Here is a 27284-nt window from a genome sequence, read left to right as displayed (position 1 = left end):
TGCATTATTTCAAAGCAACAAAGATCATATAAAACCACACATATGTACACAATTTGTTCATTTTAAAAAACTGACTTGCAAATGGAAGCAATATAAAGTAAGCTATCCAATTGTACAGTATCTAAATTATGTACAGGTTTCAGATGCTGCACTTTCTTAGAGTATAGGTTATGTTTCAGTTTGGTAAATAAAAATTCAGAATGTGTAACAAAACTTCTAGGCAAAAATTAAAATATTTTGCATTGTTATAAAACCTCTGCAAATGAATATTGAAAAATAGAAGTAGTAATATGAAATGGCAGAAGCTTTATTAGTGAATAATTTTAAAGAGTGGACTAGCTAATGAATTGCACTGAGATTTAAAAAAATATATCTTTATGTAACACATAGTCCTTTTATTTCATAATTATTATATCAATGCACAGCAGGGATGATTTTGAAATTTTTCCAGAACTAGAATGCCAGTTAGAAATAATTGAATACCGAGTCGTGATGAATGTTTTATGAAAGGGAAATTAATTTTTCCAGAAAAGCAGTACTGGAATGGCGTTACTGTGCGTTACGGCACCAATCTGCACCTGCTGCAACAGTAATTAAAAAATGTTATGACTCCTGTGAGCACCAATGAATACAATGCATACAGCAATTAAAATTTTAAAAAGACTCACCCAAAGTCATTAGCTCTTAAGATATTCATCTAAACGTGTATCAACATTAAAAATAAATATGTGGTAAGAAACTTTAATTTACATTTTGTAAATACTCTTTGAAAAGAATAATTTAAAAAATCATTCCGATTGAATTAAAACAAACCATTAAATTTAAAATCGAAACTAAAACTTAATTCTTAGTGATCACAAAATGTATTCACACATATCCCCACTTCTCTCTTCGAAAGCCTTCTAATGTGTGTAATATGGTAGAGATAGTGTTGTCCCTGCACTACCTTAATTCCTTATTATATAGGGTCAATCAGTCACATTTTCACAACTAAACTGTCCTAAATTCAAGTGATGAATTTTATCAATTTTCTTAAAGAGAAAATGACCCTCAAATATTTAATATATAAACAATGAAAGCAATGACAAAGCACGCATTTGAAATTCTGAAATTAGAAACCTTGAATGTTTTATGCAAGTCTCATAATTTGTGGGGAAAAAAAAACATTACAATAAAAGTTTATAAGCTCAATTTTTCAGTAAAAGAAATCTGTACAATCGAGGATACAACTTGCAACTAAAAATGAAAAAGCCGCTGTCTTCCAATTTAATTGAAATGCAGTCAACAGCTAGGCAATACTGTACATTTGGATAGGCAGAGAACATTCATGCAGGCACAACGTGAAAAAGAGACACATGGCATTTATACTTCAAAACATTTTGTAATGGTATCACAGTAACACTCAAAACCACACATCACACCCAAGGGTGTTCCTTTACTCTTGGGCTCCGGGCATGAAAGTGGTCTTTAATATCTGTAAATGATAGCTTAAACGTATCAAAAAGTTATATATACAAACTACAAAAATGAGGTAGCTAATTCAAGACAACTTCGTTTGACGTTGATGGTGCTGAAATCAGTTACCATTCAATCTTTCAGAACATATTGTTGGAATGAAAGTACAATGAAGATTTGAATGCTTTTTTTGTAAGATGAGCAATAGGAAACTTAGATTTATAAACTTCAACTCCCAATGCAAAGAAAGGAAACAAATTGTCATGTCCGTCTTGTGTTTAAAAGCAATGAATTTTTTTTCCGCTAATATATTTTTGGTAATATTTAGCGAGTATACCAATGAAATATCTTTAAAAATTTCTACGAAACAAATTAAATAAAACCTTTCATCTGCTTCTTGTTGTTTTTTATTTTCTGGACAAAGTTTAAAAATTAAATAAATAAAAACACAAAAATGTTACTTTTTTAAAAATAAAAACAATACTTACACATTAGTGCTTTACATTCTTAACATATTTACATTTCAACATTTACTAAATATTTAAAACAACTTCCCTTTTAGGAAGAAAAAAAAATTCTTTTTAAATTCTTATTGTCTTTAAATGAACATTTTATAAAAAGCTAGACAAAAAAATAGTGGTCGCAATTCTCAATAACAAAAAAAAAGTTTAAAGTTAAAGGATTTTTTTTCATTTCTAAAATATAAATAGCAATAGATAAAATAACCACATTCACTGCAATCTCATCCAACATTGAAATACTAAAACAATAACAGAGCATTTACAAATTTCCCATCTCAACCTAATAAATGACAAATGATTGCAGCACAATATCTATAACGAAGCTGTCGCGCCTTCAGCTACTGGTTCATTAAAAAGAAGTCAACTATAGTTACAAACTTAAAACTCATCTCACAAATGATGATGTTAGTGCAGATGGGCTCTGTTTTTGTGGAAATTTGCCATTTGGTCCCAGTCGACAGAGTTCCTTGGTATCTTTAGAACGTTCAAACATTGCAACCCTGTCCCTTATGTCCGTTGGAGGCATGGATAACCACTTGCGACTGTCCTCATAGGCACGAGCAGATTTCTTTCCTACATTTGATTTATTTTGTTGGAGGATGAAGTCATCGGAAGATTTCTGCTTCGATACTCCTCTATGTAACTTACCTTCATTTGGTTTACCTAGCTCAGTTTTTTTATCTGAAGATCGACAAGTTAACAATTCAGAAGAAGAGCTTAAATCACAGTTAGTGCCTGCTTCCTTAATGTCTGCATTGTCTGTCTCAACAGCTTTGTCACTTTTCGTGATATCATCTTGAATTTCAACAGAGCCGCTCGATTTGGAAAAATCTTTCCGTAACCTGAACTTAGTCTGAACCTTCTCTTTTTCTTCTGCTTCCATTCGAAAACTTTCTGGTTTTAACTTTTCTCGGAGTTGGGCTCTACGTTCTTCTTTGATTCGATTAATCCGTTCCCTTTTCACGGCTTCACTTTCTGTATCAGTATCACAAGGCTTTACAGCAGTGTGCTGGTTATCTACAATATTTACAGCAGTATCACTTTCTTTCTGAGTTTCAGTAATGCACTGAGTAGCATTCTGTTCCAGTCTTGAGATTTCGCACATTGAGTCAACTACCACCGGCTTATGCTCGGCCACAGGTTCCTTATCCTCTGTTACACATTCTTCTAGATGCCCTACATCTTCATGATGCTCAACTTCTTTTGATTCAGCTCTTTCATTAGACCCTGAATCACATTCTGCATTTTCAATCTGAGAATACGTAACTAAAGGATGGTAATCTTCTTGCATATCAAGGATAGGATCAGACCACGGATCCACCGGAGTTGTTTTTACTTCAGCTTGTAATAACTGGATTTTTCTGATTTTAAGCTGAGCAAATAAACTTGGCTGCTGAACTTTGCACTTGTTTTGTTTTTCAGAGGAACTTTTTATAGGAGAGCTTTCATTTTCTGGCTTTGAACACACTTGTTTGGTGGTAATTTTGGTTTCTGTCGGCTTTTCAGCAGGCTCAGAGTACCTTTTATTCAGTATCTGTGTGTCACTTTTTTGACAAAATAAGTTTTCAGATCGTCTCCTTTCAACTTCAGTATGTACATTTGCAGTTGGAGAAATATCTTGTGATTTCTGCTTTGCAACAAAATTTCGATTACTTCTGCCTTTGGGATCTGAATGGGGAGATTCTGTACTTTTCCTAGTATTGGAGGTAGCTTGCATCTCAAATTTCTTCCGAACTTCCTCTACAGGTGAAGAAGGTGAAGGAATATTATAAATTTGTTTCTTTTTATGCAAAGGTATGGTCTCTATTTTTGTTTTCAGAGATTGGAAGTCTACAGTTGGGAAGCTTTTTGAGGGATACACCGGAGATGGGGGTGCATTTACAGTAAATGCTGAATCATCAGATTTATTTGAAGAATCAGTAAGCTCAATATCAAATTTTAAGTTTAATTTATTTTTCAATAGCTTTGCAGTTCCTAAATTTGAATCAGATCTTTTTCTGATATCAACATTTGGCAGAATTTCTGAGTCATCTGAGATGTTTTTGCACTCACTATGAGCAACAGCAGTAATAGTTTTCTCCTCGCACTCAACATCATCCATTTCCTTAATTTGTGGATTTAGGCAATAATAGCTCATTGCATCAATTGCTGATGGGGAAAGTTCAAAGTCCGACTCATCTTTAATCTCAAAACCAGTAAGTGATTTTTCCACAGAGCAACAAGTGGCTGAATTTTCATTACCAGAGTCATTCTGAGATGAATCTTGGTCGAAATTCTCAAATACAGATTGAGATTCAAACACACTGTCAGTGTCATCATACTCAAGACCCAAGTTTTGTACTGTTGAGCTGCATAAGGACTCTGCAAGTTCAGCAGCTTTTACATCACTCAGAGATCCAAGAACTTCCACACGGCACGGAACCAAAGGATCTACAATAAACTGCTCTTCTTCAGAAGAACTGTCTTGGGTGGCATGAACTTCCACAAGAACAGTTTCGGCATTGCCATAACGCTCTACTATGGTTTTGTTGTCAGTATCGTTTTCGTTATCTGAAGATGAAATAACAGATGTTCTTTTGTTGATAATGGCATCATACAATACCATGGGATCAATTGACAGTTCTTCTTCTAAGGGATGGGTTTCAGATGGTGAATTTGAGATTACTCCTACATTTGATTCCGGCATGTCACTTTCAGGAACAGATATTTTATCTTCTCTTACCAATTTATCTTCTTTCAAATCTTCAGATAAAACACCAGAACCATTAAGCTTTTGCATTTTTGCTTGAGCAAAATCTTCAGAAATGTCAAGTTTTTGCTTTCGGTTGCATTTTTCGGATTCTGTTTGGGGAGCTTCTGATTTTTCTGGACTGCTTACCATTGCTTGTTGCTTATTAGAAATAAAACAATCTGTTTTCAAAGGTAGTGGATCTGAGTCTTGCAACATTCTTATCTGTTCACTGACATAATAAAACAAATCATGATCATCTTCTTCAAAAGATGGATCAGAAATTATGTCCATGCTGTTACTTTCAAAATAGGACTCATGAGAACTAGACCTTGTGTGCTTTTGCAGACCAGGAGATTTTGATAAAGGAGAAGTTACTTCTAGAGAGTTTGACGAATCTATAGACACTTGAGGTGAAGATTTCCGACTACTGGCACCTAAATTTGAAAGAAATGATTTTAAGTACAGGAAAGTCTTCCAAGGACACAAGGTACAAATACATCAAAGTTACGCCTATTATGACAATCAGAGAAGTAATTTAAAAATATTTCATTAATAAATCTTACTTCATTATAAAAAAAAAGCAACATATCATAAGTTGTTGCCATGAAAATTGAACTATGAATGAAGTTCAAGTTTTATTTATTTTTTTTAATTATGCACCTTTGGCATTTTTAAGCACTGAAATGTGAGTTGTGACTGATTATTTAATTAACAACTAAGGTATGAAATGAGTAGGTAGAGCATTCAACAAAAGAAACGACAGAAAAGTTGGGCACAACATAAACTAAGTTTATTTTTCCCTTTATTCCTTGCATTGGTTTTGCTTTCTATTTTTGCATTCATTCTATTAAAAAATGGCTATTGTAATAAAATAAAAATTACAAGTCAAATTCTAAGTTACTTCCTAAAAGATATTGTCACGAACCAACTATATTAAAATCACTGGTGCAGTCAGGATCTTTATATCTAATAGGACAATTTTAGGAACAGGAAGTTAATTAGGCTAAACAGAACTTTTTCAGCAACACTTAGAATTTACTGGCAACCCCTTGATACCAAAAACATTTAATTTATACCAATTAAATGTAAAATTATGCAATACTTTTATTTTTTTTAAGTGAATTCACTCTCCTCCATAAAATTAAATGCTGAAATTTTCTTCACTTCTGTAAAATATCTGAAAGACACACAATTTTGTCAGTAAAGCTGCTTTACCATATTTCAGAGAGTGTCAAGATAAATCTTTAGAATAGATTTTTTTTTCTATCAATATAAACATACAACTTCTTTATGGAAAAATCATTACAATGCACAAGAAATAAGATCATTTATATTGTGAACAGCATGATTTAGTCATGCAAGTTGCAAAGAAACTTCTAATGAGACAACTACAGTAGAACCTCTCTTATCCGAACCTCTATTAACCGAAACTCTCCGTTAACCGAAGTCGGTTTCAATTCTTTTTTTTTTCCCTATTATTATCTAAAATTTTCTCTAAACGAACATCCATTTTTAAATTTTTTCTCCCCACATTTCTTTTGCATGTCAGCCGTTTTTTCCAAACTACGAGTGCAGATAAATAGTTTGGAATTCCTTCTCACTAGCTCAATTCTTGGTATGAGTATACTCTCCCCTACTTTCAAGCGTTCCTGTTCTAAACAAAAACACATGTCATTTCGAAATTTGGAAGGTCATACTGCCGAGGCCCAGAACAATCAAATGTTATTGCACCGTCTGCTTGTAAGCAAGTGCAAAGAATCACCTCTTTTGTAATCTCAAGAGCAGAGAAGTTTTCTTCGCAGCAGAATTTGAAAAGGGGGAGGTCACTCTGTGTCACTTATCCTTTGTGAACCTATTCCAGGAAAAGGGAAAAGAAGGAAAACCCGTTTGCTGTTCTCTGTCGCGTTGGGCTGGGCAGCTGGCCAGAATTCGAAATTTCCCGGAAATTTCGTGCTAATCTGTGGGTTCTCTTTTTCTGCTCCTACATTTTCGATCAGAATTTTCTTGAGTGCTATCAGTGAAGTTGGTAGTTTTGACCTGCCGGGGGATCTGATAGAACTAACGCATTGTTTTTCTTATTTTTGAAACTCATGTTTTCTTCTTTATGATGGCTTCCATTAAGAGAAAAAAAATCGTATTAACCATACAGGAAAAATATGATATTGTAACGAGACTAGAATCTGGTGAAGCTGTTACAAAACGTGCGAAAGAGTTTCACGTTGGTGTGTCAACCGTGAGCGAAATGAAAAGAAACTCGGAAAAAATTAAAAAGTGTTTTGCTGAGTTTGATATCACGAAAGGTGCCAAATTCCGAAAAATAATGAAATTAGCCGATCATACAGATTTAGATGCGACTTTGTACAAATGGTTTGTGCAGAAAAGACGTGAAGGAATACCCCTATCTGGACCAATGATACAAGAAAAAGCTTTGATTCTCAACTCGAAGCTTGGTGGTTCTGATGACTTCAAAGCCAGTAGTGGCTGGTTAGAGAAATTTAAAATTCGCCATGGTATAAGGCAATTCAATATCGAGGGGGAAAAATTGTCTGGAAATGTCGCAGCAGTTGATTCATTTGTTGCAAAGATTGATGATTTGATAAGAGATGAGAATTTATCCCCAGATCAAATTTACAACTGCGATGAAACTGGACTGTATTGGAAGGCCCTTCCTGAAAAAACTTTAGCTGCGGTAAATGAAACTTCTGCTCCCGGAAGGAAACGAATGAAAGATAGGGTCACTGTTTTAGCCTGCTCCAACGCATCGGGTTCCCACAAGCTTGAACTAGCTGTTGTTGGGAAAAGTAAGAATCCGAGATGTTTTAAGAATGTAAACAGATCTGCTCTTCCTGTACACTATTTAAATCAAAAAAATGCTTGGATGGATTCCAATTTGTTTTCCAAGTGGTTTTTTGATATTTTCGTGCCTGCAGTGAAATCTTGGCAAGAAAAAAAACATTTGAATGGAGCGCTTCTGTTATTCGACAACTGTCCAGCTCATCCGGAACATAACTCTTTAAAATCTGGTAACATCCGGTGTTTATTTTTGCCCCCAAATACAACATCTCTGCTGCAGCCTATGGATCAGGGAGTCTTAGAATCTTTAAAACGACGTTACCGAAAGCAGTTTATCAGAAAATTACTTTTTGAAGGAGATTCTGAATCTGGTGCAGTTTCAATAGTTGAGTTTTGGAAAACTATCAACATCAAAGACTGCATTTATATGATCAGTGACGCGTGGGAATCTTTGCCGCAATCGACACTAAGACGAAGTTGGAGAAAACTTTTGCCCAATTTTTCAAGTGGCACAGATGAAAATGCTACCGACATTGCGAAAGATATTGTTACTGAGATTTCAAGCGTTTTCAGCACAATGAAAGGCTTTGAAAATTGTGGTGATAGAGAAATTACAGATTGGTTGAATTGTGACATGGAAGATGCAGGCTTCCAGTTGCTCAATGATGAGGACTTAATAGCAGAAGTCCGGAATTCTCCAAAAGAAGATGATGATGATGAAGATGAGAATGATTCTGGAACAAATAAGATAAGTAACAATGATGCATTTGAGAGTTTTGCAAAAGGTCTAGCTTGGTTGGAACAACAGGAACAGTGTGATTCCTCTGAACTCATGATTTTAAGAAAACTTCGGGATAGAGCTGCACGGCAAAGGACGGCGAAATTGCACCAGATGAAACTTCCATTTAAACCATTGTAAATTTTGTTCCAGAAATAAATTAATTTTCATTTATAATTTTAATTTCTTTAACAGTAAAAATAGCCATAACAGTTGAACGACGACTCTACATATTAAACTAGATGATTATAGATGAATTCTTGATTATCCGAAGTTTTCGATTATCCAATTACTTCGGATAATCGAGGTTCTACTGTATTTTGCATATCAATGCTTAGCTTATGTTACATACCGATGAATGTGACATTAGCACACACACACATCTACTGCATGAATAAAATATTTCCCTCACACTTACTCACATTTATCGCTTAATACCAAACAGTGCTGATAGTTTATGTTTGTCACAATTTCAACTCTGCTAATGAAATAAACTGAATCATAAACTTACCGATAGTTAGAATTTAAAATGGGCTGTTGACAATGAATACATAAGTTCTACCCACATAAAAAATTAAAAAAAAAAAGATTATAATTTCAGAGATATGCAAAAATCAACCGAAATCATGAATTCATTTAATTTGGCTCTTCAGTTAATCAGGTTATAAGTCAATGCAATAAAATATTAGTCATTACATAATAAAACTTCAGGATATAACCTATATCTAAAGAAGGAGTGTAGGAAGAAAATTTAGAAAGATTGACTTAAAGGTGCATTCATAGTATTGCAGTCTTACATTTAGTATCATCAGATCATATTTAGAAATGTTGGACTATACTCACCACAAACATCTTCTTTATTTGTACTTTGAATAGATTCTTTGACACAATGAACAAGAGATTCTGCACTTTTTACTGTTCTCAGTTTTTTCCTATGGCTACAGGAAGCATCAGTTTCAGAAATAGGTTTATCCTAGAAGAATGTCAAATAAGTTACCAGAGAAAAAACACTCAAAAACTACAAAAATTAAAAATGAAAGATTAAAAAAAAAAATTAGTACACACTCAAATTTATAGACGCAAATTTATGCTTCTATGATTTAAAATGTTTCACATAAAAAAGCCTCATCTAGTGTACAAGCTCATGTATTAAATCAGTTTGACAAAAACAAAACTTTTAATCAATTTTATTATTTACAATAAATTGTTTGACAATGCTTAAAAATAAACTATGACCAAAATAAGTGTCCAAAGGTTGCATGGCAGCAGATCAGATTGTATCAGCACGCACTATGATACCAGTTTATGAGAAATTTAAAGTATAAAGATGCAAAGGAAAATGAAATTTTGTTTCAGTACAAACAATACATGAAAAATAACTAAACATTCAAAGTAAGAAATTGGCAATGAAATAAAATAAGAAAACATTACAAATAATAAATTTAAAATGCAAAACTAAAATACAATTTAAAATAAACTAAAAGGTATTGCAATTACTTGATGTACAGCATGTGTATCAACAGTAAATTAGCAGCATTTCCATGCTGCTAAAGGTATTAAAACAAATTTTTAAAAATAATTGATGTGAGCACTATATAACTTTATACAAATTTATCATGTCAGCATTTTTAGTAACTAAATTTGACTTGGGTTTACCATTGATGGTAACCCGTGTAATAAATAATGACAGCACTGAAATATATTTTGCAATTAAATAATTTTCTATCGCTCGTAACAAAAATATAATGAAAAGGTAATGTAGGGAATCTGTTACCAACATTTGCTAAATGGTTTGAAATATTCACTTGACAAGTATGGATTCAGGGATGCTTAAAGGAGAACAATTCTTAATACAAAAAAGCAACTTGGAATTAAAATTGGTTTGACACATGAAAAGAAGAAAAAAGTAAGTGCACATTTGGAACATCTGATTGTAACAAGTAGGGGAGGTGCATCAGTTGACCTTCTATAAATCACAAATACAAAATTTCGACATTCTGAGTCTTTGTTTCAAGCATTGTGAAAGTAAGTTCAGCTTGATTTGTTCATGTAAACGTTTTTTGAAAGCAAAGAAATGCAAAATCTGTACATTTATCACTCTTTTTACATTGTGGGATACATATTTTAGCAGTAAATACTTATTACATGAAAAATACATGTCATAGGATATCTATCTCACACAAACATTGCATGTGTTGATAGTGCATCATATATATATAGATAATATGTGGCACAATGTCAGCATTCACTCTCATTTTGTAATTAAAAAAAAATGCTCAACAATTTCCTTCCAATCATTCATTTCATCCAATTTGAGTAAGAAACCAATTTTGCAATAGAAAATAATCCAAAATAATAATAATAATAATAATAAATAAATAAATAAATAAAGATACCAAAAGGGAACTTAATCTCAACTTTTAAAAGTTAAAATTAGGGAAGCATTGAATAACAAGTAGAAATCAGACACTTTGAGCATTATTAATTTAACCAAATAATTGGCTGAAAAATTATTTTTAATTAAAATTACTTTGGCCTAGAACAAGAAACTTTACTAAATGTATTACTTACACACAAAAATAGTTTTAAACTCTAGCTGTTGTGCCCTTATTCAATTCAAAATTTACAAATAATTGTGGTAAGGATGCAAACAATCATTCATCATTTTTTTTAGAGATAAAAAATAAAAATGGATTAAAGAGATTACAAAGAAAATTCAAAATAAAACTGAGATTTTAAAGTAAAGAGGAAGAAAAAGGACTAGATTATGAAAACAAACAACTTTTAGGGACTTGAAACTATGAGACTTTCAGGGAGAAAAAGGACCACTTGGAAGCTTGATTGTATGGCAAACTTGAAGCATAAAGTATGACTTAAGATAATTAACTTCATTACTTTTTAAATATTAATATTGTTTAGCTAAATATATTTAAAAAAAAAAGAGGCTACTAATAAAACTATTACTACTGGATTGGCAACAAAACATTTCCAGGTGTGCACTTTACGTGTATAAGTTGAGCATTTCAGTTCAAAGAAAGAGGTTCAAAGTTTGGGGGTTGACATATACATGGAACAATTTATCATAATGTCTTTCCCATACACTTTAAAGTCAAGCCCAACCTTTTAAATTAAACACTAAGTAAAACAATACTGACTTACTGTAAAACTTTTATACTGACCAACTGTTGATTCATTAAAATCAGCTTGATCCATGAATTTTCTAAAGTTCTTTTATTTCATAGATTAATACTGACTAGTGGATACTCTAATACTACAAATTATTTGAAATACATTCAGTGCAATCAGGTCCAAAATTGCTGTCAATTTTTTTTTTTTTTTTTTTTTTTTCAAATTTGTTAACACTGCTCAATTTATGAATATGTTTTGTCCCTGTATAATTTGAGAAAATAGACTGAGCAGCTTTTCATAGTAAGAGTTTCCATTCAAGACTTTAATTACACTAAACGCTTAACTATATAAAAAGTACCTAAAACATTGCATCATGGATTTATAAAATGTTGAATGAAAAAAGCAAGTCGGTTTTTAAAAAAAATAAATTAAATAAGGCTACGAAATTAAAAAATAAACTTTAGCTGATATCAAAAGACATCAAAAGCAATGTTAACAAACTGTTACTGTGAAAACTCTATACAAAATTTGCAATTGCAAAAAGGAAATCTTTTTCATGCATGTATGAGCACTTGGTTTTGAACGGTAACATGTTCGATACTTGATTTCCCTTCTTTTAAACAATTTATTTCCAAAAAGCAAAGCAGAATATTTTCGATTTTTCTCTGAAAGTAGAAGGACAACTAATAAAACATGCAGACTTCCATTTTTTACCCAATATTTCCTCTTACAATACAAGGATCACCTTACATGCGAGTATATACAATAATTGTAAATAAGAAATATTCAATATATACCTGTAGGAACACAGAGGTATGTGGCAGAGACCCAGTGCTGGCTTTTCTGGATGTACGAAAGGCCTGCCGGCTTTTATCTCGAGCACTGCCGGAATACCAACCTCGAGAGAAAAATGATTTCCATCCAGAAGGAGATTTTTTTAACTTTGGTAGGCTTTGTTTACTAAATCAAAAAATTAAAAAATGCATTCTTTACTTATTTGAAGATAAAATATTGAAATGGTATCACAGCACTTCCTGATTTAAGAATTCCCATAAAAACTAAGCAAAATAATTATTATGCAAGAACATATCCACCCATATTATTTCTCAATTATTTGAAAACTGAAAAAGTTCACATATTTTAAGCTTAGATGAACTGACAGGAGAAAACAACTCGAAACAGCCCCGTTAGCATCTTGTTTTCACTCATAAGGTTTCTAACAAACCTTTCTTTTTAAAACTTCAAATAACAACAACCAACATTCTAACTTTATATTTTTAACATTACTATTATGAGAAAATGGGGGAGGGGAGGCAACCTTTTTTGCAAAACAGGATTTTTAATTTTTGTCCCCAAAAGTTTTAAATGGAATGTTGATCAAAACTTTATGAATTTTCTTTTAAGTACAATCAAATGATACATTAAATTGAATATGTTACTGAGAAAGACCAAAATTGGAGAATGTTGACTTTATCCGCAGATTCAGAAGACTAGCTGAAAATGTGCAATTTTATTAGAAAGTCAAACTTGCATAAAATGAGCATTTATCTATTTTGCAAAAACTAATTAAAGCATCTTTTAAAATATAAATACATAAATATGCTCAAATATATTTTTAAATATCCTTTCTTAAGTATTAATCATTTAAAAAATAAATAAATGAAAAATGATAGATAAAAGCTGCTATAATTTGAAAGGGGTTCAAGAATTCCCTTTTAATTTTAATTACATGTTTTGTTGAAGAAGTTTCTTTCCTTTAGAGGTATTTCAGTCCAAGTGTTTTATCAATGTTAGTGTTATCAACCAGGTGGCACTTTGGCTGAAAAGCTGTGTATCGAGTACTCAGTAACTTGCGAATCTGCCAAGTATACAATTTCCAAGTGTCAATTATGTTCAAAAATAGAGCCATTGACCACATGAATAATTTTCCACTTACTGGAATAGCAATATAGATCTTAGCAACCATTTTTTAAAATTAAATTCAACATGAATTTTAACTATGGAAATCTCAAAGATTTTGTCAAAAATTTCACAATAGCAAAACTGGTTTTAAAACATATGATGAAAAATAATAAAATATTTAACAAAAATTAATTTAAAATAATTTATCAATTTTACTACGGCTCCTTTTTATTACATTTGCCACAGTCATAAATGACTTGTTTTTTGTTATAAAAATCCATTTAATGTTGTTCATATATCCTACCTTTACCATGTTTTCTTTTGAATTTAAAGAAAATTTACGAATATTGTAAAAAAAATTAGTAAAAAACGGCCTAATGTACCTTTAGAGCTTTAGAGAAACCTTTTCTCCTTTAAGTGTAATTATCGTATATAGCACAAAAAGTATGTTAAATTTTATATTCTGTAAAAATCCATTCAGTTAAAGGTAGATATATACGCGACAAGTGCATAGCGAAGTTTCACTCTGTATGATTTAGTTATGCAGTACAAGTAATAGTAAATGATACTTCATATTATCAATTATCATTATTTGGCTTCATTGATACTGAAAAAAATATCTAATTTCTAAGAGAACCTGGCGCCAGCTGAGTACGTAAATCAAATTTAGCCAACACTACCAAGTATATAAAGATCACTTCGGTAAGGCACTCTTCAGATATAAGCAAAGCATTTTCAAAAGTTAAAAAAAAAAAAATGACAAGGTCAAAAAGGATGGATAACTTCATTTGTTATCTTTACAAGACCAAAAAATATACAAAATTTTCACCTGACAATGAGATTCTTGAAAACTAAAAATAAACTTCAAAAAAAAAAAGGGAGGGGGGAGAAAGAAAAGAAAAGCCGGATGATTTGCCTTCAGGAAATAGTGGATTTAAACATTACAATGTTTCTTTATGGAAATGGCAATAAGTTGAATTTTTGTGAAAAACTGTTGGATATTTGTTCTCTCCTCAAAAGATATTAGAAGCAATCATGAATATAGCTTAGCAACCATTTTAACCAATATACTAAAAATTAGTTTCTCTATAAAATATTTTTTCCCTCTAATTTTCTATTTCCACTTTTCTTTCTGTTTTTAAAATTTTCCTCCTCTCTTTTTTTTTCTTCTCGTGGAAACAAACACTAAGCACTATTCACATTCCTTCACGCTACTTCAGTGCCAAGTATACATTTCAAATACTATTTGAACAGTAAAAGAAATGAAAATACACACCCTGGTGGGTATTCAATGACTGTATGGTATTTGGGAGGCAACTTATCTGGCCCCCCACCAACTTCAATGTACTTTTGTTGAGTTAGAGGCAGATGAGTGGACAATGCTCTTGCCCGTGCCTCCTCTAATGACAGCAATTTTGTAGGGGTAGAAATTGCCAGAGATTTCGGTCTTGCACGCACCATTAGACCTGCAATAAGAAGAACTACATTATAACCTATTAAATTATTAGAAAATGTCAATGTTTATACAATTGAGGCTGAAATTTGTCGAAAGCTCAGGAAAAAATACCTCTAAGGAAGTTAAATAGTTAATCTAAAATAAGGAAACTAGATTTAGATTTTTCAAACTATGCCTGAAAAAAAAAATAGCATCTGAAAATATCTGCATGTATGGTGGTCAGCATTAGAAAAACAATTTGAAGAGCATCTGTGGTGATCTTGAAGAACATTTTGCAATTTTACCAGGAGTTCAATATTGCATATAAAAATCCATTAAAAAATGTAAACCATGCCGAAGTTTGTGTTGATACTTTGAAAATCATTAAAACATGGGCTTTAAAAATTGGAATTTTTGAAATTGATAACATACATACAAAACTAGGTCATTTAAGTATAAACAACTTTAATTTTCCAATTCCACATTTCCGTGTCACTACATAATTAACAGCTCAAAATATACTTTAAAAAAAAAGCCAATGTTAATTAAAGTTCTAATGTTAGTTAAAGTTTCAAGCACAAATGGTTAAAAACATTTGTTTAATGAATTACAACAAGAAATGAGAAGCAAAATAATTTATTTGCGGAGTCAAAGTTTCAGAGGTTTTGCATGGACACTCCAAAACTAATAAGTTTGAGGGAAGCTGCTAAAAATAGCGAAATTGTGGCTCAAAGTTACCCTGAATGACTGTGCAGTAAACTCCTGACTACCTGCAGAATAGAGTGGCATGGTAACCGCAGAAAGTAAATTTGCTGATAATCCGCAAACTATATTAAAATGATGCTAGAGTGTGCAATGGCTCAAAAAGAACTATAGCACTTACTATTTAAACTATAGCTAAAACAACAACAAAACCGTGCATGTAAAAGCTACAAAAGGATCAATCATTATTTCAAACAGATTGCATACATAAGCGAGCAAATCTTGCAGGCAGATTAACTGCAACAGATCAAGCTAGGTTACAGCAAAAATGCAATGGGGAAGGGAGAAGAATTTTTTTGGGATTGGTCCAACAACTCATTTATACATGTAAGTAGTGTAGATCAAAACATCAGAAAATAGGGAAGGTCTAAAAACCAGCATGTAGTAAAGTTCCAAAGCAGTAAGTAGTGTAGATCAAAAAATCAGATCTCAACTTGTGAGGTTTCAGTGACCTTAAAAGTACAATGTCATGGGGAAGGGATGGGGGGAAAGCAAAAGAAATGTCTAAAAATAAATTTCACACTAGGTAAGTAAAAATATGTATCTTTATCTACATTCAGTTAATTAATCACAAAAAAATGTTTCTCTCTCTCTCTCTTTTTTTTAAGTGTGAAAGACCCCGGATAATCGGGAGTTTACTGCAGTCAAAAACTTAAGAAAATGTTTACAAGTTGATGGCTGATGGCACCAAGTTTTGTGACAAGTAAAGTGAATTTTCACTTGGTCAAAGTTTCTACTGACTTGTTTATTTGAGTTTAGAATTTCACAAAACTGCCATTTGAGATGAACATCAAGAAAAAAAAAGTTGAGATAATGATAATCTATTGTATACGAAACCAGTTAAGAGAAAAAGGGTTATTTCACCTTCTCCCAGTTCATTGCCAGTAAGCATGGGCTCTTTCTCATCAAAAATCAAATCTGAAAAACGAATCAAATACTCTGTTAACACAGCTTGCACCCCCACAACATGAAGTGCTCCAACACCACCATTTTCAACATCTCTAGACCTGGAAATAAAAATATATACATTATTCTACAAGCAGAAAAAAATATTGTATCACTTTAATAACTTTTTTTCATGCAGGCTTTTAATAATTTTACTGAAAAAAATGGAAAGTTTTACTGTACTTTATGTACAACGGCCAAATTGTGTATTACAGAAATAGAGCTGTAAAGCAGAAAAACTGAATAATATCCTCAATTCAGAAAAATTTTACAATATCTTAAGAATGATGTAAAATAGTTTTACGTCATACAATATAAATATCCTTAAAAATATGCAACATGGGATGCAGCAATTTGGAAAAAATTATTTGAACAGTTTGCACATAATCTAGAAAACAACTAAAACAGAGGAAAAGCCTTAAAATTTTTTTTAAAAAAGGCCCCCCCCCCCTTTTTTTTTTCAAATTGTGTAATTTTGTTTTGGTTGTAATTAACAACTATTACAACAAAGAACACAATCTAAATTTGGCATATTCCTACGTTTATTATAACTGGAATACCAAAGTTTTTTTAAGTAAAGTGATAATAGTCTAAAAGTTAAAAATTCCTTCAAGCTTTGTCTTCAATTTTAAAATATTTGACTTTAATATAATACAGTTTATAATACAGCACTAGGAACTGAAGAGTAAATGATCACACCTCAATCAATCAACAACTCACATTTTTAAAAAATAAGGTTTCAAAAACCCTTTTCTTAGATGAATTGGCAAAAATACAAATAGAAAATTTTGTTTTTGTTCTGTTGTTATGAAGGGCGGATTCAACAACTAGTTTTGGAAAGAGACATTATTGAAAAAAAGCGAGGATCACACAACGTGAAATATTCAGCCAAAACAAGGGGGCCTTGGGACGAATCTCCAATATGTAGCTTTAGGCTACTATGGTCATTTAAGGGGAGAGGGTTATGACCCCCTGGATCTGAGCTTGTTGGTTATCAGTGTTTATTTATTGGGATGCTGTATCTTTTCTCATCCCCCCCCTCCAAAAAAACGAGCTGATGTGTGCATCACATGACTTCTTTTACTCCAATTTAATGTCATTTCCCCATTGCTGGCAATTTTAATGTGATTCAATAGTTTACTCTCTAAATATCATCAACAGTAGCCAATTTGAAACCAAATTAAAAAAAAAAAAATTGCCAAGTTGGCTACCAAAAGACTGACGACATATCGCCAAGTGTCCAACAAATTATAACACCACTTGAGTTTACATCGAAATCAACAATGATTTTCCACAAAAAAGGGGCAAAAGACCCCTTTAGAAACACCTGAATGCAACTAAAAGGGGAGGTGCACAACTAGACCCCACTAGGGGTCTAGGTACCAAATTTCAACTTTCAAGGTTTTGCCGTTCTTGAGTTATGCGACATACATACATATGCACGTTGCAATCAACTCGGGAATCGTCATTACGGATATTTCGAGTGTCTTATATGTTCTTAGACACTTATCCATGTATGGTTGAGTCGAAAAAATACTCAATATTCATTCGGGGGTGAGTAAAATGGAAATTAAGGTCGATTTTTGAGTAAAATTTTTTTTGCGAATACAATACTTCCTTTTTCGTAAAAGGAAGTAAAAAAAACTGAAGCAGGACTAAAAGTTGTTTTGATTTTTTAAAAATAAGTCATTATCTCACTGATAAATTTTTAATGATGTCTTTACAATCAAGTTTGACAGTATATCTGTAAAATTACTGCTTTGTCTACCACAAGAATTAATAACAATAATTCACCTATAATGACTATTAAAGATCTCCATGACTGTTAATGGCATTATAAAGCCTACTTTTAACAATGACTGCTGTTCATACAAACCTGAGGAGATTGGGAGCCCAAACAATAGCAATATTCTTTGGGGTCATTCCTGTTTGTTCACCAAATGAGGCTACTCGGGCCAAATGGCTCAAGAGATACTGGAGGGTCCTAAAATGAGGCGGAGGCAACTGTTGTACCACATCACGTACCCTTAACAGACGCACTTCTTCGGGAGATTGCACAGCTTTCTGAAAATTTAATATGAGTTAGTTTAATTATTTTTCCAAATCAACATTACAACTAAATATCAAATCAAATTTAGAACAGGTACTAAGCTGTATCAAAAAACAAATATAAAATTGGCAATAAGCAATTATTCTGAAGTGAATTCATTGAACTTAGAGCTTTTTTAAATACTGAACTAGTCCTCAGAAATTTTGACACAAAGCCTGTTAAAAATTTTTATTGAAATTTCTTTTTAACGAAATAGGTAGCTGGAACAACTTTCTTCAATAAAAAGTTGAAATTTAATCAATAATGATAACATTTCATTAATTCAAAATAAATCAAACTGAGTTATGGATGACACTAATGCTTAGTTATATACATTGAACGTAAACTGCATAGTCAATATACCTTTTGTTTTTCATATCTCTCATAACAAAAAGTTTTTTACATTTCAAGTTTTTAATACATTAGAAACATTTTACTGATAATACTAAAATGGAAAATGTAAATTAATAAAATAAATGCATGTTTAAATGTTTAATTTTAAGACAAATAAAAGTCTATTATAAATCATAGCAGTTGTCTTCATACTTTAAAAGCCAGATATTATAGTTAGAGGAGGGGGGACCTATTTTAAAATAAAGCTTAATTTATATTTGAAGTGGGTGGGGGGGGGGGGGGGGAGATCTCCTCATTTTGAACTAAAGCTCAATCAATTTATATTTGAAGTAGCAAAAAAAATATATATATACTATTCCTCTAACAGGATACAAAAAGATTGTGTTTTTAAATAAAATAACGGAAAGTATTGCAAATAATTCATGAAAAAAAAGTTCTAAGTAGGATTCCAATATTTCAATAATTTTTAAGAACATTTTCACACATGTTAAAAGGGGGAGGGGGATCCCAATTTTTGCAGTTTACAATATGATTCAGCCTTCCCAGTTCTGGTTCTCGGCTTCAGTTTAAATTCTAAGTTCCATCTTGAAACAAATACAACATAAAACTTCAGCAATCTGAATAAAACTTCAGTAGTTCTAACATCACTGCAACATGTAAAAATTTTAAATAAAAATTAACAAAAAAAAAGAATCTTTCTCTCCCAATGCATACAATCTATATACAAACAGCAAACTTAAAGTAATGTATTGTAGTTAAAGTTATATTCCTTAATTAACAGCTAATTATCTTAATGGTTCAATTGTCTAAAACACTTACTACAAATTGATCATAAAGTTGATATGTCAATAATGGATTAGGTAGCTCTCGAAAATACATTTTTAGTAAAGATGCAACAGAATGTATATCATGAACAGTAGCAGGATCTCCTAAATTGATTGGCCGATCTTCATCAAAAGCTAACCTAAATAAAATATCTAAAATTACTATATAAAACGTAATGATAATGGAGCAAACATAGTTTTTAGAAGAAAGAACACACAAATAAGAGAGAAATAAACTCATTGGAAAAAAAACGTGGGATTTATACAAGCTCACAAGTGAAGAATATTTTCATACACACAATTTTAAATAAGGAAATAATAAAAATGTTTTAACACCTTTTACTTAAAACTTATCAAAATGTTACATACAGTCGACTCCCGCTACAACGCGATCCGACTTACGCGAAATGGCTATAACGCGAATTTTTAACGAGTAACGAATTTTAGAGCTAACGCGAATTTTTTGCCCACAACACGAATTATTTTGGAAGGAAGTATCAGTTTCGTTATTGGCGACTAAATACTGATTTCGTGAATGTTATTGCATCCCTTTCAGCATCAGTGACAGTCAAAGTTCCCACACCAAACTAGTGTAGTGCATTAAATAACCACTCAGCATCTTTCATTTATTTATTTTTTCATTTTAAAAATAAAAGTTGTTGAAATATAAATGGCACCTTAGTGTCGCCTTCAGCTAAAGTTTGTGAAGATGAGAAGAAAAAGGTGTCTGAGATAAAAAATAAAAAACGCTAAAATTCTCGATATGCTTGAACAACTACAAAACTCCAACGGTAGCGTGAGAAAAAGTCTGAGTGAATCTTCCGTATGTACAATTAAAAGTCAAAATTAAAAGATATCCGTAAAAGTTCAGAACTTAGTTTCAATATTGAAGCTTGCAGAGCAGTCTTGAAAAATAAATATTTTGTAAATGGAAGCTGCTCTTGCATTGTGGATTAATAACGAGATCAGGAAGAGGAGATGTTGCCACAAATTGAAACGTTGTAAAGGCGAAGCAAACGTATTTAAAAATGTATAACTGGATAAGAATAACGATCTGATCATGGAGCGTAAATCATCACTATCTTCATTTTTTGACTCCTAAATATTGTTACTGTACTTTAATTTCACGTCTTTCATTCCCATTCGTCATTTATTTTGTTCATCTTGAAGTATTTCATATTGAATTACAGTTTTTTATTTTTTAAATACAGTAAAAGTTCAGTTCTTTATGCTAGAAACTGTAGTGTATAGTTGAGGAATGCTTTAGAGCAGTTTGAGGGGTGTTTATAAGTATTTGCTATGCCTTAAAAAAATTGTATGCATATATTTTTCCACAACTCGAAATTCCCACTTACGCGAGGAGTCTTGGAACGCATCCCTCGCGTTAGTCGGGACTCGACTGTATTCATGTTCTGGCAACAAAGATTGCCTTATTAGTTTTATACCTTAGAGACAGTACATAAGTCCAAAAATGGAAATTTTCACGTTATAACTGCTTTATATGTAGAATATTAATTCACATTGAGTCGTTCCAATGTAATTCTATAAAAGGGCAATTCCACCATTACGGACCTAACAATCACAGACTTTAAACGCGCATAATTTCAATTTGGTTTCATAAAAAGCTACAATTTTTTTTTCTGTTGTATAGTTTGGTGTTATTAATGCTATCAAAAATTTGGGCGCAGATTGCTTTATTACAAAAAGTAACAAAAATTAAAAACTGTCTGCCACGGACGTAACTCAGAAAACAGAAAAATGTATACATTGTCATACATCTGCCAATATTCCTGTGAATTATTCATAGATTTCTAAAATTTTCTTTGAAGTACTTGTTCTAGAGATTTCAAGCTTTCTAAAACCATAGTTTTTATGGATATTGTTTGTAAAATTTATGATACAAATTTATATATTTGTTACGGACGTAACAAAAAAATGTTAAAAATGTAACATGTCTGATATGCAATTGCACAAAGCAAATAAAAGCTTATGTATACTAATAATTTTGTTAAGAGAGTGCAATGGTCTAGATTAACACATTATTTTGATCCTTTAAGTTACACTTTAAAATAGTTTTTAAAGATCTGGGGAGGTGGGAGCAGCCTCCATGCATATACCGCGATGTAAATAAATATAAAATATAAATTGGTGCATCATAAAAAGTAAAATTATCCAAGGGTAAACTAAGCAAAACAAAAGTGGAGTTATTTAGTTACAAATAAATTTTTAAAATTTTTAACATGAACACTGGGGGGGGGGGGGACTTCAACAAGGGAGTACTTTTACAGTTTGAGAATTTTCGATGATTTTCTCTATCTTTCAACTAACATGTTAACTGCCAAATTTCTTTTAAAGTTTAACAGTTGCCTTTGATTTCGATCACTTTTTAATAAAATTGGCACGTTTTTGGAAAAGGTGGAAAAAAACGGTCGAAACTGACATCGGAAAAATGCATTTTGGCCATTATTTGCCTAAATAATTTAAATCTTGCTTCAAATGTGCTTTATCTGAGGACCAGATGTAGCTAGTTTAATATTTAGTACTTTTAACTCTAATCTAATTATGCTTTTGAATTTAAGTTTTGAAACTAAAATATTCAACGCATCAATGAAACAGTAATCTGAGTATTATTTTTTGTGGAGAGTAAATAACAATAAAAAGTAACTCTCTCAGTAACTTTGGTTTAAACTATTAAACAGGACAAATTCTTATCTCTAAGTTAGTTTTTAAATAAGAAGTAATATGAATTTGGCAATGCTTTCAGAATTATAGAAGTTTGAAGAGAAAACCTATAATTAATATCTGTAATATAAATTTTTTTGGAAAAAAAAAATTATTAATGAAAATTACGCACAAAATGCTTTGGATTTCATCTCATTAAATGATCAAGTAATTTTCACAAAAATCTGTCTACTTGGAGAACATTATTTTTTTGTGTCATAGTGCATAAAATAATGAGAAATTAAGGAACCCTCTAGAATATTTTTATGTATGTTATTAATCATTAATTGCTAATCTAGAATTATTAACACCAATTAAATTTATTGCATGATTTGGAGGACAAAAAAAAATCTTACCTCGAGAGGAACACCTCAGAGCAACAGTAGGATATCTTAGTGTTATTCCTAGGATTAGATGTCTTAATGTTGCTCTGCAGCGACAAAGTGTATTTCAATAATTTTAAAAAATGAAATTAAATATCCACTAATATTTATAAAATTTTGAAAATCACAGCATCAGAAGTTTTGATACATCATATTACCCTATATTTTCTTTGCCCATCCTGTACTTTTTTTTCTGGAAATATGCATGTGTTACGGACGTAACGTACTGCTTTTTGTTACGTCCGTAACAAAAAATGTTACGTCTGTAACACCATTTTTTTAAAAACTAAAGAAATTCCAATGTTTTAAACTATGATAAACAATTACTCTGATAAATTGCTAAAAGGACAAAAAAGATTTCTTTTAATTTTGATTTTTTAGGAAGTAACGACAACTTTTGCTAAATTTTTGTTACGGACGTAACATTGAACTTTATTTTTTTAAATTTAAATTGCCTGATTTTATTTCCTAAAAAGAATTAAAATAAATGCATATTATTATAGTATTATGTTAATAGTTTAAGCTGTACTGCAATTAATCTTGTTTATTTTTATTTTGCTATTAGAAATAAGCGTTTGAAAATGGGGTATTTTTTTCTGATTGTTTTGAAGACCTGACTATCATACTTAAAACTAGGAAAAAAAATTTATTATTTAATTTTTATTAAAAAAGCAATGCAATATTCTGAAAATACACATTTCAAGCTTTACAATGATAAATAATATAGCAAAATAACTGCAATATGAAATTTTGACCTACTGGTTTCACTTTTCATGGAATTGCCCAAAAGTATTCCTTTATAATTATTTACCAGCATTATATATGAGCATGAGACATCTTTTCACGCTAAATAATTAAAAGTTTATTAGTTGCTCTTAATTTTAAATTTTCGTTAATACAGTCAAACATCTGTACTATCACAACCAGATTTCACGACCCTCTAGACGTCACATCACTTTTTCTAAGTCCCGAACTTATGGCATATAATCTTAATATTGCTCTAGATATAACAACAGCGTTTTATTGCAAATCTCCGATTACAATAACACTTTCAGCTGCTTAGACAGGGTCTAGAATCCTTTAAGTGTAAAAATGAATTACAAAGTGTTTTCTACATTTGTAAGGCAGGATTAGCTGCAAAAACTGATTAATTCTTCAATTAGATTCTTTCTCGCTGATAATTACAGGAAACCCGTTTTTCTATCACATCATTTGGTAATTTTATTTTTTTTTATTATTTTTTCTTTTTTAGCTGTTTAATGTTTCTATATAAATATTTTTCTGAACATCTATTCCGCTAGAAACAGTGTTTCAAAATTATTTATTGTATTTCAAGCTATTCAAATGATGTAAATTAACATTATGCACCCTACATAAAAATGGTCAAAATGCAAACTTTTTTTAAACATAGTTTTGCAATTCAGCCAAAAGTTAAAGTATTCCATTAAAACATTTTATGAATAAGAACTTACTATTATAGATTAATATAATAATATTATAAAGTCTATTTTTAACTTACCTTAGCCTCTGAATATTTGAACTGACTCCAGAAAGTCTATAGATACCATCAACGACTCCAAAGTCTTCAATGAATTCTGCACAACACTTTAAAACCATGGGTACTAAACAGAATTTCACAGTAATTAAGAAAACTAAAAACCAAGCAAAGACATGATAAAGAGAAAGAAATTAAAATTAAATATAAACAACATTAATTAAGCACAAAAATTTCATTTGACTTAAAAACACATGTGCACAATAGTTAACAATTTTTGTGCTTCATAAATTTGCTTTTATGAATTCATTTTCTGCAAAGGCTTGTTTTACTTCTTAAGAAACAAATTAGTTAATAAACAATTTGTTTTAAAAACATTTGATCTAATGTGCAACAAGCTATAATATTTAACAAGTTTTGCATCATTTTTGCACAAAAATACCATTTATTTCCAAGTTTACATACTGCTTTTTGAACTGGTCCATTTATTTTCAAGAGATTTTGGAAGCATCAAAATATCAAAAAAAGAAAAAGATTATAAGAGTCAATTCAGGGGTGATCTAAGGGTTTACTGACCCCCCTATTATCAAGAAACACTTTTACTCAGTTGGGCAAACATTAGCAATATATAGGGCATGGTATAGGTAAGATTATTCAGGATTGTTGTAAAAGGTGTTTCTCTCAGGCTTGTTGTAAACCTCTTATTCAGAACCTGCTGGTAAAAGGAAGTCAAAATCTTCATTTTTTTTATTATTGTTACTAAACATCCTTTTTTCATTTTGAAACATTAGTTTAGGTTATCAATGTCAATCACTTTTTTTACTTGGTCCAATAATATATTTCCCCTCGGTGCATTCATTGTACAGAGAGCATAACATGCATGTAAAATTTTATGCATTTTAGCTGTTTTTTACATGGTTTCAAATCTGATAAAATCACTTCTGCAAAACTTGTTCAGACTAATTTACTGTGTAAGTTTACCACTTGGGCAAAGTTAATAATATTTTTGCCATTAATATCAAACCTTTTTTTTTCGTTTATTTTTTGGAATGGATAACTCCATGTTTGTAATTTGCTTCAAGCCCATTCAAAAATTCCAAACAAGTTCCATTTGAGTTGTTTCAACATCAATCGTAAAAAAATCAACTTTTTTTTTTTTTAATTCTTGATTTTTGAAGATTTTAGAGCATAAAATTTATCTAAAAAGTAGATAAAGACGCTTTGAATGATGATAGATTAGGAATCAGGGAAATTTAATGATCTAGAAACATTATAGAATAAGTTACTACACATAAAAATTGCTCAAAACATGCTTACTTTCTCTCCCTGTATTGAGAAGATGTTCACCCAGATCACAACCAAAAACCCTTTCTTTTAAAATACCACTTTGCTTTAGTTTTCTCCTTGAAGGCCGTGAAAGGAGAAAGGATCGGAAAAAAGCAATCAGTTTCCCATGCCTCCTAAACACTGTAAACAAAAAAATAAATTAATTATAAGGATAGTTAAACATAAAATTGAATACAGTAGACTGGGCTCAGCATTCAAAGCTGAATTCTTAATTGCTTCAAAATTACAGTTTAAACTAATAAATCTATTAATAAATAAGGTGTCTGCTTATTATTTGCTTGTTATTAAAATGAGGCCTTTTTAAAGCCCATGTGTCTGGTAAAAAAGAAAAAAAAACTTTTTTTCATTGAAAACAAACTTTAAAAAAAAAACACATTATTTTATATCTTACCTTGTCTTTGCTTAAACATCAATTCAAAGTCACTAAAGACTAAAACCAAAATTAATGTACAAAAAGATGGATGTATGATTACAGCATTGCGCTAAAATTACACACATGTCTACTTTTAACTTACAAAAACACTTTTTAAAGATAGATAAGAAATAGTCTATCTTCATGCATAAAACAAAATAAGTGTCCTCCGGAATATCTTAATTCCCAGTGAGTAACCTTAACTTTCAGCAAAAATACTCCAAAGAAGAATTAAAAAATTGTTAAGCTTAATGAATTATGATAAGTATAGTAAGAAAAAACAACGTCAAAAAAGCCCAAATTGCCGATTACAGCAGACACTTGTTTTAGCGTTACAGGAAACGCCTTTTTCAATGCAAAAAGTAATGGAGCTTATGGATGAAAAGACATCCGACAAGAGACTTTGTTTTTTCTTACTTTACTGTTATGCACAAAGTATTTATTTATCTTATGACCAGGGGCGTAGCTAAGGGGGGGGGGGGGGATTATCGAAAATTGCTGTTGCTCTCTTAAATAGATATTTATGTAAATTCTAAAGCAGTTAATAAAATTAAAGACTTGAATGGAGAACAGATGGTATGCATTTGAGCGAATAACTTTCTACCGCCGATATTTCTTACCTAACTTTTTTTATTCAAATTTTATTAACTGCTTTAGAATTAATTAGCATAAATGTAAATACATAAAAAGCAACATATAAATATAACGATATGGAAAGCAATTTCATTTTTTGCTGGTTATAATTCAAGAAGTCTTTTTTTTTTTAAATTTTATTTCATACTTTTAGTGCAAACCAAGTTGGGTAAAAATAGTCTTTATAGTCTAACCACCAATGAGATTGAAAGTCAAACATCCAGTTTACAGGCGAAAATGAAAGTATCTATTAGCTTTCAGGGATGCCAGCTTTTGTAGATGTGTGTTAGCCTCTAACTTAAGCAGTCATACTGAAATGAACGGCAAACGCTCATCAGATATGTGATTTAACCTTGATTTGGATAGACTAGTTTTGACAAGACGCTGCTAGAAAATTTCACTTTAAATTAAATGGAGGGGGAAAAAAAAGTTGAATTTTCCAGAACATTTAAAAAAAAAAGAAATCTTTGTTTTGTTTTGTTTGACACAAGTATCGGAATTGGGGCACCCCATTCCAAAGTATGTAAGATTCACCTCCCTCTTATTTTTTTTAATACTAAAAAAAATAATAATAA

General features: G+C 31.2%; 1 protein-coding gene across 1 annotated transcript in view; it reads right to left on the bottom strand.

The window, feature by feature from the left end:
• Window positions 1-2361: 2361 nt before the first annotated feature.
• LOC129227411 (uncharacterized) overlaps window positions 2362-27284 on the bottom strand; it is a 175237-nt gene continuing 150314 nt past the window's right edge. The window contains exons 9-19 of the mRNA XM_054861963.1: window positions 25635-25784; window positions 24342-24444; window positions 19714-19858; window positions 18328-18515; window positions 16371-16513; window positions 14586-14775; window positions 12205-12358; window positions 9122-9251; window positions 4740-5141; window positions 4394-4709; window positions 2362-4279 (exon numbers count right to left, since the gene is read on the bottom strand). Of these exons, the coding sequence (XP_054717938.1) occupies window positions 2362-4279; window positions 4394-4709; window positions 4740-5141; window positions 9122-9251; window positions 12205-12358; window positions 14586-14775; window positions 16371-16513; window positions 18328-18515; window positions 19714-19858; window positions 24342-24444; window positions 25635-25784 (3839 nt within the window). The remainder of the gene's footprint in view (window positions 4280-4393; window positions 4710-4739; window positions 5142-9121; window positions 9252-12204; window positions 12359-14585; window positions 14776-16370; window positions 16514-18327; window positions 18516-19713; window positions 19859-24341; window positions 24445-25634; window positions 25785-27284) is intronic.

The sequence above is a fragment of the Uloborus diversus genome, chromosome 8 (genome assembly GCF_026930045.1).
Source record: "Uloborus diversus isolate 005 chromosome 8, Udiv.v.3.1, whole genome shotgun sequence".
Classification (NCBI taxonomy): domain Eukaryota; kingdom Metazoa; phylum Arthropoda; class Arachnida; order Araneae; family Uloboridae; genus Uloborus; species Uloborus diversus.
This window is presented reverse-complemented; position numbering and strand designations above follow the sequence as displayed.